The sequence below is a fragment of the Tursiops truncatus genome, chromosome 2, assembly GCF_011762595.2.
Source record: "Tursiops truncatus isolate mTurTru1 chromosome 2, mTurTru1.mat.Y, whole genome shotgun sequence".
Lineage (NCBI taxonomy): Eukaryota > Metazoa > Chordata > Mammalia > Artiodactyla > Delphinidae > Tursiops > Tursiops truncatus.
In genome coordinates, this window is record NC_047035.1 from 81,454,003 (window position 1) to 81,467,318 (window position 13,316).

At 43.3% G+C, this 13,316-nt stretch overlaps 1 protein-coding gene across 2 annotated transcripts in view; it reads left to right on the forward strand.

The window, feature by feature from the left end:
* Positions 1-10,882: 10,882 nt before the first annotated feature.
* Positions 10,883-13,316, forward strand: part of SPRED1 (sprouty related EVH1 domain containing 1) — a 119,786-nt gene continuing 117,352 nt past the window's right edge. Inside the window, exon 1 of one of the 2 annotated variants that reach the window (XM_033851435.2) lies at positions 10,883-11,021. Coding sequence is in view for 1 of the 2 variants with exons in the window: in XM_033851434.2 (XP_033707325.1) it covers positions 11,864-11,895 (32 nt within the window). In the remaining variant the exon portion in view is untranslated. Of the gene's footprint in view, positions 11,022-11,762; positions 11,896-13,316 lie in introns of those variants that run through there. The other variant, XM_033851434.2, reaches the window with a different exon arrangement.

The following is a 13,316-nucleotide window of genomic DNA, read 5'->3' on the forward strand; positions in this document are numbered from 1 at the left end:
TGGCAGAATTGAGTTAAATTGTAGGACATGCACCTGGCGTCGCTTGGTGTGGGGGGCGGGGAAAAACCACTACGTGTTTGGTAATCAAAAGTGAAGTGTTTGGGCTTCCCTGGTGGCGCAGTGGTTGAGAGTCCGCCTGCCGATGCAGGGGACACGGGTTCGTGCCCCGGTCCAGGAAGATCCCACATGCCGCGGAGCGGCTGGGCCCGTGAGCCATGACCGCTGAGCCTGCGCATCCGGAGCCTGTGCTCCGCAACGGGAGAGGCCACAACGGTGAGAGGCCCGCGTACCACAAAAAAAAAAAAAAAAAAAAAAAAAAAGTGAAGTGTTCTGTGTAAAAGTAACAGAGACACACAGGAGAGAAACATAGTAGGGAAGAACTGATTTTTCCCTACACAAAAGGAAGAACACTAATTTTTTCTCCCCTAAGTACTCACCTACTGTCAATCCTCTATTTTAAGTGAAGCAAAAACCAGTTGTTCCTGTAGCACTTTATTTGTAACTCTTAATAGCACTTACCGTGGTAATTTACCAACTTATATCTTCACCAGACATGGGTTCTTTGAAATCAAGTACTGCTTTAATTTCATCTCTAGTACTTTGCCTGGCATATAAAATAATCAATCAATTAATTAATACTTCTGGTATAGACAGCTCTTGTGTGTTTATTAAAGATGGATCTTTTGAGAGGTGGATGTAACACCACTCTCCAATGATTTCTGATGATAGTTTTTCTGAAGCTTTTCTCTATCCTTTACTGAGTACTTTTGGTTTTATAAAAGAAGATCAATATCAGAAGTGAAGGTGATGAAAAAGAATAAAAAACCAAGAAACAATTATTGTTAGAATTAAATGAGTTACATTTCAAGTGATTTCCAAGGAAATTTGATATTGTAGATATGTGAAAAGTATAAAATAAACTGGAATCATACATAAATATAGAATTTATGAATTTGAGTGAAAGTTTGGTATAATTTCTAATATCATTTATACATTTGAATGGATAGGAGCTCCAGAGACAGCTGTCTGACCTATCAGAGAGCTCACTTTATAAGTTATTATACAAAAGTAATTTGATACACATGAATACTGAGGTTTTATAAAAACTTGGAAACGATGAATAACTAAATATAGACATTAAACAAATATGTAATGAACAATAATGTCATGGGACTGTCAAGAGTAACTCATTTCTAAGATGTAGACTAGACCAAATAGTGTAGGACTGTAGAAAACAATTTCATTTTACCAAATCAATTCTAAAAGCTCTATGGAAACTAGCAGGGGATGTACTTCAAATAAGCCAGGACAGTAAGTTAGTAAAGAGAAACTGTTCAAAGTACTTGGCACAGCTTGGCAGGGGACCCAGAAGGAAGACTGGGATGACCCAACCAAGGAAGCCAACTTGAAATAAACAAAGATTGGCTAAGACCCAGAAGATAATAAGGGTGTGAAGTGTTTTAGGGCTTCCTGATAAAGAGCTTTAGAGCTGAGGGTGGCATTCTCTAGTATGAAGGAAAGTCTGTGTCTTCTTAGGATTTTGAATCTTATGGAGAATGAAAGCATCTCTTTCTGGTGATGTAAGGACTGGCCAGATGTCACTGGAACTGAAGTTTTCAGTATCTAATAATTTTTAAACACAGCACATGGTGTATACTTTAGATTTTATCATACAAAGATACTAAAGATATTATCATAGGATTCCAAAAGGGATATATTTGGGGATGCTAATAAGATTATTGTCATTAGAGGGAAACAACAGCAGCTATTTTTACTACTTGCCACGACATTTGTTCATATAACATCTTGTATTTTCTAAATGCTTCCTTTTGGTTTTCCATGTCTTCCTAGCTAGACTGTAAGTTTCTGAAAAGCAGGTTCGCTCCCAGAACCTAAAGTAGTCCTGAATATTCTGTAACCAACATGCATTGCTATTTGTATCCATTCTCTTCTCTCTAGCCCCTGACCAGTGCCCTAATTTTTTTCTTATGTAGACCATTGCAACAGCCTTTTTACTGCTCTCCAAAATCTCACAATATATCTAGGAAGACATGGAAAACCAAAAGGAAACACTTAGATAACACAAGATGTTATACAAAGCAGATAACAAAAGTAACTGCTATCTTTTCCCTCTAAGACTGACATTTCCTCTATAGCTCTCGTTCCTTCTATCACTATCGCCTAAACTTCTATATTCTTTGATTTATAACTATTAAACTATATATTATATATGTGTGTATACACACACACACACACATTGCCAACATAGATGGAGGGCTGGAAGGGCCAATGTTATATGTAAACACAGGGTCTTAAGTTTGTTTTTAGATTATAGTAGAACAAATAGAAGTTAGGACAATGCAAAGTTTTAAGACTCCCTGAGTGGGTTGTGTAGAACCAGCAGGGTTCACACATGCCTAATAAAGTGTAATGAATTCCAATTAAAGTGTGATGTTGCAGAGTGGGGAAAGGAGGGAACCTTCAGCTTAGAAACAGAGAGTACCCCAACTTGCCTAAAAAAAGAATGTTTTTTAGGGAAGTAGGAAGATTTGAGAGAAAAGAGGGAAACAGGGATGGGGGGAGGAAAGGGGCAGACCTCAAGGGCACAGTCAGTCCTCTGGCAGAGTCCCAGGACTGCAAGGGGCTCAGAGTGCACAGTAGGCTTAATCTAGATAGAAGCGGAGATAAGGTGCTGGGCGGTCTAAATCCTAGACCAGAAAGAAGAGGCTAAAAGAAAACAGGAACAAAAATCCTCTTTGGGGGGCCAGGTAAAAGGGTTGGAAATAATGGGAAAATTTTACTTTTATAAAAGGAATATTTTACTTTTATACAAAATCCTGAAGAACAACAGACCTAGTTAAGGTTAGGAAAGTCCCATAATTAGAAAGAAGTCTTCTTAAGGACTTCTTAAGTTTTAGTGTGCAGATGAATTACCTGGGGATCTTGTTAAAATGCAAATTAGGATACAGTAGGGCTGGGGTGGAGCCCAAGAGTCTGCATTCTAACAATTTCCCAGGTGGAGCTATGCTGCTTGGAGTAGCAAGGATTTATGGTATTAAACATGAGCATTTAAAGCATTTTTATAAAAGAAATAGATCAGTGAATCAGTATAGAGATCTTCCCAATATAGAGAGATCCCAATATAGAGATCTTCTGTGGGTTTATCAAAGACTTTAATTATGAAATTATCCTCCCTTTTACCTTTAGTTGAGGGCAATGAAGACATTTTTTTTTATTGGAGTAAAATTGCTTTACAATGTATTAGTTTCTGCTGTAAATGAAGACATATTAAGATGAAAAGAGGGAATACAGTGCCTCAGTTCAAACCAATAATAACATATTTGAGAACATAATTATTGCTAGATGTCTATAAATAACAAGATAACTACCTGTGTTGGTTACAGGTAGTATATCTGCATGTGAAAGTGCCCCAAAGAACTTTCTGTGATGAAAGAAATGTTCTCTATCTGAACTGTCCAATATAGTAGCCACTAACCATCTGTGGCTATTGAGTACTTGAAATGTAGCTAGTGTAACTGAGCAGTAAATTTTTAATCTTATTGAATTTAATTAATTTAAATTGAAACAGCCACGTATGGCTAGTAGCTTCCATGATCATCAGAGCTGCTGGGATCACCAAAAGACAATCAGATGTTTTTGCCTTCTGATGGAAGTAGTCTTCCTATCAAGGCTCTAGAATTAGCTACCAATCTGCAAAGGAGACCCCAGAAGTGTTCAGATCACATTCTGAGAACTGATAGTATAAGAGAATTTACAACCTGACGCCCACAGAAGGCAGTTGATAAAACAGCCAGGGAATTCAATACTCCCTTTATCTAAAGGAGAGTTCTCCTGCCAAGTCATCATCTACAGTAATACTGACTTGAAATAGAAAGAATATCCCACGAAGGATTCTGCCTTTGAAAAGTTCCATATAATACACATAAACACACACATATGCGGCCTTTTGAAGGAGAAATTTTTTTTTTTTTAAGTTTTTGACCATGCCAGATGGCATGTGGGATCTCAGTTCCCCGACCATGGATGGAACCTGCATCCCCTGCATTGGAAGTGCAGAGTCTTAACCACTGAACATCCAGAGAAGTCCCATGAAGGAGAAAATTTGAGTTTCACCTCTAGCTACATCCTCACTAACGTGTGACCTCTGGCAAGTCACCTAACCTCTCTGATCTTCAGTTCTAATTCTCTCTGTAAATTGGAGTTGATAATACCTAGTGGGCAAGGGTGTTAGGAAGGTAAGTTCTTGAAGGCCACTGTAAGTTTTAAAGCCCTATGCAATGGCTAATTATTTATTACTCACTAAAAGGGAAGTGAAATGCCATATTTAAAACAGAATCCAAGGAACTGCTCAGACTCTTTTGTTGTACTGAACTTGTGTTGCATGCACATGACCTTGGAAATGTTATGTAACGCATATTCAATCCTTCATTTTTGTTGTAACGGGGTGTAACCTTCAAGGAACGGGCATTCCAAAGCCATTTGGGAGAATGATGGTAAGGGAGGAGTGCTTTATTTAGTAGTGTGGGGCCTGGTAAGCATCCTCCCTACTAAGATTATACTGAAAAGAAAGGAAATCGCAGACGGCTCATTTCCCTTGTACTGGTTGTAATCTTGTGGAAACTTCCTGTAAAAGGCAGTTATAGCATTAAACGTAAACTGATTTCACACTCGCCGGATACTACCAGGGCAACAATTGCGGTCCTTTGGGAGAAAAATAAAATAGCATACTTATCCTTTAATACTTTGTATTAGTTTGGAAGAACATAGAAACCCTAGTGATGGAGAAACAGACTCATGCCAGAGGCAAGGAAACTATTTAGAAACATGGTTACCATTTAGTAATTCCACTGAGAGGCAGAGCTCATTAGCCAAGAGACTGGTTACACTAAAAAAAAAAAAAGCACAAAAAACCCAAAAATACCCCAAAACATTCATTAAACAAAGTACAGCATGAAGAAAGAGTCCCCTTTGATCTAGGTACACATTAACTACAGTTTTAAAACACAAAATACAAAATTTTAATAACATCTGCTAAGGGGTAATGTTAAGAGTAAGTTTAGAAATAGAAATGTGTACATATATTTTATGTACTGTTAGAACCTCAAATGTTGGCATGGCTGTCTCCTTTTGGCTTTCCAAGAATACAAATATCTGCTGAGAGCTTATTAGTGCAAGGGACAGAGTGTGTGAAATGCTGAACTGCAGCAGTGTTGAAGTCACGATAGGAAGCTGGAAGGGACTCCTGATTTCCATCACAGTGTCAGTCAACACAGCATCATTTTCATACATACATAAGGCCTTTGCATAATATTTGAAAAGCCTCCATTACTTGAAACCACTGCTAAAGAGAACAGCAAAAAATATGAAATGCAGCCTCTGCCTTCAAGCCACTTAAACATGAACTCAAAAAAGTTGATTAGGAAAAGAGAGAGAGAGAGAGAGAGAGGATTATCAATACAAGTATAAAACAGTGAAGGCAAAAAAAAAAAAAAGAATTTGTTGAAGACAAATTCTGAGTACATAAGAAAGATAATCAGTATGGACCAAGTGGTCTGGAAAGAGGGAGAAAGCCTGGAGTGCTACATGCCATCTGTCAGTGACTCCATGAAAACAGGCTACCTTTGCTATGCTTGTGAACCCTGGTCTGACACACACATAGAACCCAGAACACATTTGTACCTTAATTTTCATGGCATCCTATACTGGCAACTAGCTGGCAATTGTGCTGTTGGTTCTTGCATGCTTTTGATAATTAATCATCTATAACAGGTTAAGTGGCTGTGGCTAATTCCTAAAGCTGAGGACAATAGTACTGAGAGCCACCTGTGAGCACCAGCAATTGTGACCAGCCTCTTTCCTAAGACCCACCTGAGAAAACACAACTGAGCAAATACAAGTGTCCCGTGCCCTGCTGACCCCTGACATGGCCATAGAATCCTTCCTGATTAGTGCTCACTGGTAGCTATACCAGCTGAATGAAGTTGGAACTTGGGTGAAATTGTGATCTATATCTTCTCACGTGGCTTATCAAGTCTTACTGGATCTACCTTCCCTAGCTAAACCAGCCCTTTGGCCTTGGCCAGTACCTACCTTAGTCTGAGATGTACTTTGGACTGCACTTTTTTGTGTTCTGCTGGAATGAGCTCTCAGGGATGTGTTCAGAGCTGGGATGACACAAATAGTTGCAAGGAAAGAGGGAGAAGCCTGTGAAGGGCTAAGAAGGATCTAGTACCTAGCATGCTTCTGAAAAAGCAGATTTCTTGGTCCCATTGCTGATCTGCTGATCACAATCTCTGGAGTGGTGCCTAGGAATCTGCATTAAAGCAGTACTTGCAGTGTACTTAAAAAACCTTTTTATTATGGAAACTTTTAAATATATAAAATAGTACAGAATAAACAATCTTGTTTCATCTAAATCCCTACCTACTTCTCTCCACTCCTGACCCCACTGGATTATTTTGAAGCAAATCTTAGATATTATGTCATTCACTTGTAAATATTTCAGTATGTATTTCTGAAAGATAAGGACTTTCACAACACCACAACACCAATTTTTTATAATCATCAATTTCCACTTAGTGTACGTTTCTCCAATTATCTCAAATTTTATTTTTTTTAAAATAGATTTTTTCTTTTTTTTTTTAATTGAGGTATAGTTGTTTTACAATGTGTTAGTTTCTACTGTACAGCAAAGTGAAGTAGAGTTTCCTGTGCTATACAGCAGGTTCTTATTAGTTATCTATTTTATACATATTAGTGTATATATGTCGATCCCAATCTCCCAATTCATCCCACCTCCTCCCACCCTGCTTTCCCCCCATGGTGTCCATATGTTTTTTCTCTACATCTGTGTCTCTATTTCTGCCTTGCAAACCGGTTCATCTGTACCAATTTTCTAAATTCCACATATTTGTGTTAATATATGATATTTGTTTTTCTTTCTTTTTATTTTTCTCTTTTCTTTTCACTTCACTCTATATAACTGTCTCTAGGTCCATCCATGTCTCTACAAATGACCCAATTTTGTTCCTTTTTATGGCTGAGAAATATTCCATTGTATATATGTACCACATCTTCTTTATCCATTCATCTGTCAATGGGCATTTAGGTTGCTTCCATGACCTGGCTATTGTAAATAGTGCTGCAATGAACATTGGGGTGCATGTGTCTTTTTGAATTATGGTTTTCTTTGGGTATATGCCCAGTAGTGGGATTGCTGGGTCATATGGTAATTCTATTTTTAGTTTTTTAAGGAACCTCCATACTGTTCTTCATAGTAGCTGTACCAATTTACATTCCCACTAACAATGCAAGAGGGTTCCCTTTTCTCCACACCCTCTCCAGCATTTATTTGTAGATTTTCTGATGATGCCCATTCTAACTAGTGTGACATGATACCTCATTGTAGTTTTGCTTTGCATTTCTCTAATAACTAGTGATGTTGAGCACCTTTTCATGTCCCTTTTGGCCATATGTATGTCTTCTTTGGAGAAATGTCTATTTAGGTCTTCTGCCCATTTTTTGATGGGGTTGTTTCTTTTTTTGATATTGAGCTGCATGAACTGTTTATATATTTTGGAGATTAATCCTTTGTCCATTGATTTGTGTGCAAATATTTTCTCCCATTCTGAGGGTTGCCTTTTCTTCTTGTTTATAGTTTCCTTTGCTGTGCAAAAGCTTTTAAGTTTCATTAGGTCCCATTTATTTATTTTTGTTTTTATTTCCATTACCCTAGGAGGTGGGTCAAAAAAGATCTTGCGGTGACTTATGTCAAAGAGTGTTCTTCCTATGTTTTCCTCTAAGAGTTTTATAGTGTCCAGTCTTACATTTAGGTCTTTAATCCATTTTGAGTTTATTTTTGTGTATGGTGTTAGGGAGTATTCTAATTTCATTCTTTTACATGTAGCTGTCCTGTTTTCCCAGCACCACTTACTGAAGAGACTGTCTTTTCTCCATTGTATATCCTTGCCTCCTTTGTCATAGATTAGTTGACCATAGGTGCGTGGGTTTACCTCTGAGCTTTCTATCCTGTTCCATTGATCTATATTTCTGTTTTTGTGTCAGTACCATATTGTCTTGATTACTATAGCTTTGTAGTATAGTCTGAAGTCAGGGAGTCTGATTCCTCCTCAAATTTTAAAATACTTGTTTAACTCAGGATCCAAATAAGGCATAACACACATTGCATTGTTGTTATGTCTCTTGTACCTCTTAAGGTCCAGACACTGGGATAGACCAGGGCAGCTGCTGATAGAAAGTCAGACTAGAAGACCCCTGGGCTCTGAGCTTCATTGTAGGACCATTTCTGATGGTTTCAGGGTAGAAGACTAAGAGCTCTGGCCATTCAAAGACAATTTTTCTTTTAAAGTTGGTAAGATCTTCAACAACTGGGTGAGAGGAGAGAGCTACAAATTCACCCTTTAAAGAAGGGCACAAAATTGTCCTGAGAATGGCCTGGGGAACACCAAAGGCAGTGAATGGATGATGACTGTGTCTTGGTCATGGGACTGGGAGCGATTTGGAAAGCATCAATTCGAGCTGTTGATCATACCTTGTCCCTTTAGGTAAGCAATATGTGTACAAGTAGCCAGCACAGTGCCTTGCACACGACAGCCAAGATGGTTTTCATATCTTCTCTCAAAATTTGTAATTGATACTTTTCCTGATGCACTTGAACCTCAAACAGATATGAATTTTCTTCAAAAGAAAAGGAGGCCTTTGCAAGTGACCCAACTTTCCTTGTACTTACTTACCCATAATAACTCTGAGAGCTATGATTTATTGATGGCTTACTAGGGACCAGGCCATGTGTCTAGCAAAAGTGGTACATGGAAGAAAACTGATGGTTATTTGTTGAATGGATGAACAAGGCTACTGAATGCTTTACATTGAACCTTCAGAGCAACTGCCACCACCTTGTCATGGAGTTTATTATTATCTCCGTTTTACCAAATCATGGTAAGAGTGACACATTGAGCTCCTAGTCTGTTCTAAGTGCTTTCTGTATATCATCACCTCATTAATCAGTACAGCATTTCTAGGAGTTAGGTACTATTATCCCCATTTACACAGGCACAGAGTTTAAGTAACTTGCCTGGAACACAAATTGTCTAGAACACAAATTACAACTGATGGAACTTGATTCAAATCTGAGCAGGCAAAGTGGTGAGTACTGGAAGGAGAGCAGGGTAGTACCAACACTCCCAGTTACAAGTTCTTTGCAGGAACAAGACCAAAAACGCAGGTTCAGAGGTAACCTCTGACTATGGAGGAGCCCCTTACCTCTTCCTTTCACCAACACTGCCCCTTCCTTGCTCTCAAAAAGGATAATTCTGCTTCGAGGCAGGAAGCAAGAGTTACATAAAGAAACCTCGCAAATCAACAGTACGGATTTTTGGGCAGACTGACTAAAACTCCTTCATTTATTCCTCAAACATTTATTAAACACCTACTATGTCCAAAACACTGTTAACAAGCTAGTGTAGAGCTCCCGAGAACAGTAATCCTGAAACTTTCTGGAGATGGCAAAAGAGGAGTGCTGGCTCGTTCGGGAGTTCTCCCACTTTCTTCTTCCTCAGGAATTGTTCTACCCCTCAAGGTGGCAGGAGCAGGAACCCTCATTCTCAGGTCTCACAAACCTGAGAATGAAGAGAAAGCACTGCACACAGAGCTAGACTGATATCTCGGGAGATGCGTCAGAAACCTGTGACTCAGTCCGCCAGGCCTGATGATGTATAGGCTGGCTTTCTAGGTAGAGAAGAGATAATAGCATTTGCAGAGACAGGAGCTGAGTCTTCTGGTCCCGCAGACCCTAGACTCCGGCCCGCAACCCCAGCAGGTTTCTGTACAAAAACCTTTTGAACTGAATGCATACATTGTCCTCTAACAATGCAAACGCTGCAGCTGCCTATTGAATAATCGTCCCGCCTCCGTTTAGAGCAGTTCGTGCGTGCCACAGAGGCATCTTCTGCGCTATAGTTATGCAACCTCACTCGCAGCGGGAGTTATTTCCTGTGCTTCTGGCTGCGCCAGATTCATGTAACACGCCTACCCAGGGCTCAATGGAAGTCGTTCTCCATTAACAACCAGTCTAGCTTTCAGAGATGAATGCCCCGCACATCATACCCCTTGCGCGGTAAGAATCCAAGGTATTAAAACTCTTTCTCGCTGTCCAACACACACACGCACACGCACACGCACACACACACGCACTCTCTCTCCCCCCCCCCCGTGTGCACGCAGCTAGGAGACTGCAGCAGTGCAACCAGAGGGACAGCAGGCGGAGCTCTCTTTGTACAGTCCCTCTCTCCAACCCCCACCAACTAAAGATGAACTCATGCCAATTCCATTCTTTGCAAGGAAAACACACACACACACACACACACACAGAACACAGCAGCCTCCAGTTTCCTCCTGGAGCACACTGTCATTCTAGCCTCTCCGTTCAAACAACCCAGATATTCCACAGCGAGTAACGGGGAGCATCGCGCCGCAACAATGCAACCTTCCGAGCTGCTCCCCGTGCAGCTCCCACCCCCGCCCCCTTTCGCGGCGTGCCAAGAGTTTGGAGCGCGCGCACGCACATGAGCGCGGTGCCTGCGTATCCCTCCGCCTCCCTCCTCCTCTCCCCGCTCGGAGGCTCGACAACGATTTGGGAAATGAAGGGAGGAGGGAACTACTTTCCTGAAACTTGCTATGCTGCACACGACTTCGAGTTGCAGTGATTCGCCCGGAGGCCGAAGCTTTTAGTCCTCCTACCCACACGCCCTCTCAGTCCGGGCACCCCGCTCGGCAAGCCCAGTCCGTACCCGCTCTGGCCCTCCGGGAAGCCGGCGTCCCGGAGAAATCACCAGGGACTACTTCGCCTCCTTCTCCCGCGGGCGCCCCCCGGTTCGGGCAGCGGCGGCGGCGGCGGAAGGAGCGGGCGGCGTGAGCGCTTCCGCCGCCCCCCTAGCGGCTCCCCTCTGGCGAGCGTGAGGAGCTGGCCCGCCGAGCTGCTGGTGGGCACTGGCTGGTGGGGGGTTCGCGGTCGCTCTCCTCGCTCTCCCGCCTCTTCTCGGGACCCTGCCCCTCGGGCGCGCCGCTCTTCTCCGGCCCGGGTGCGGACGATTGGTTCGCTCGCCCCTGCCTCACACGCGCCCCGTCGCCCCCTCCTCCCCCCTCTGGAGTCGTTCGGGCCGGAGCGTGTCTGGAGGAATCCGCCGCCGTGAGGCCCCTCGCCTGCTTCTGCTAGTCCCGAAGGACCGGCCCGGTCGCCGCCGGGGGCTGAGCGGGCAGCCGGCGGCGAGGCGGGAGATGGTGGGGTGGGCTCCGGCAGGACCGCGCCGCCGCCGCCCGGAGCCTGGGCTCGGCACCCCCCCGCCGGCCCCCACCGAGCGGAGCCCTGCTTCCTCCTCGCCGCATCCCTGAGGGAAGCGCCGCCTCTGCTCCTGGGTTCTCCGCCCGCCCGCCCGCCTGCTCGCTCCTTCCTGGCCGGACCCCGCCGCGCTCCACCCCAGTGGCCGGAGGAGCCGCTCTCCAGTCTGCCTTCACAACCCCCTTCCTTTTTTCCTTCGCTCCCAGTCCTCCCCGGCCTCATCGGATCTCTTGGTTGGGCGCTGAGGCGGGGGAAGAGGCTGGGGTCGCCACGGCGGAGGTTGTCGCCGCCACCCCCCTGCGGGGGTGGCCGGGGTTCCCGGCTGGGGGGGCACCGTTCCGGGTGAGGCATCCACCATGGTGAGGCCCCTGAGCCGCTGCCCCCGCGCCCCCCCGGCCGCCGCTGCCTCCTGCCCCTCGGTGCTGCTGCTGCTCCTCCGCCTGCTGTTGCTCCTCCATCTCCAGATCGGATCACGGTGAGGGAAAGATGAGCGAGGAGACGGCGACTTCTGACAACGAGTAAGCACCTCACAGATCTAGATTACTTCCCCCCCACCCCCCATTCTTCCTCGGCACCTCCCCAGACCCCCTCGGAGACTTGGGTGTTTGCAATCCTGGAGAGTTGAGTGCATTCTGTTCTGGAGGACACATTTGATTTCCTTAGCCATTTTATTTAATGGCAGCAACCCCCGACCCCCACCCCCACCCCCAGTATTTAGTTGCTTTCTTCTGGGAGAAGGTATTGAATGTTGGGCTGGAGTTGGGCTGGAATGGCAATTGTATGTCCATGAGATGGAATAATGTAGATGGATGGAGTCGGGGTAGAAATAACCCCAGTGCCTGGAAGACCTCTGACCTGTCCTTTTTCACGTTAGCACACCAGTCAACATACCTTGAATATCCGTCCATACTCCTTTATAGCTATTTCACTTGGAAACTAATGTGTGGGAGCACCTCTTGCAGCAAACTGCTCTTGAATCTTAATTCGATGAGTCAGTGACTCTTAAATACCGATTAAGCCTTCCCCCCCCCCCCGCCCTTTTTAAACTTATGACCTGTAAGATTCTTGTAAAAAATGGGGCCAGGGAAACATTTTTATAATTTAATAGCATTAAGGACACCTGGAGTGTGGGAGATGTTGAACTATTCTATTTTGCCTTTGCGAATACTGGATTTGTCTTTATTAGCATAGAAGAATTTTATAGGCTAATTTTTATCTTTCAGCTATATTGAAACACACCGTTTACGTTGATTTAACACTGTTTACATTGCTGAACATGTTGATGACTTCATTCATTAACTTGTAGAGCGTCCCGGCTTAAGTTTTTGTTTATTTGGGCTGTCCTTATGTTTTCCAAACGAAATACTTTGCCTTTTAAATATTTTGCTTTAACATAACAGCTGACTGGAGGAATAATAGTGCGGCAACAGTTTCCTATTGAGACGGGGTTTAATTCCATGCGAATATTTGTGTCCGTTTTCTTGTAATTAAATTCAAGTTTTATCTTCGGAGGGTTGGAAATGGTTAAGTGAGTTAGGACTAGTCCTAGGACGCATTCCTTTAAGTAAAGTGCATTCCTCGGATCAGACCTTTCTGAGAAAACTTTAAAGTCCAAGGCCTAGGCTTGTTTAACATAAAATAGCTTGAGAAATGCCAAGCAGCGTCCCCCCACCCCTCAACACACTCTTCTGATGAGCGGGGGTGGGAGAAGGTGGATTGCTGCAGTGTCAGTGCAGTCTAGAAGCAGAAGTGGCCGCCATGTTCTCTCTCTTTTTGTGAATCGCCCTCATTTGCATAGCACACTCTTCATTCATAAAAAAATAATTAAACATCCATCACCTTGGACATCTTGAAAGGATTTCCCAAGAAAAAAATTCGAAGCTCAACTGTCTGTCTTCATGTAGATTTTTGAGTTCAGAAAGTAAGGAGAATTCGAAGT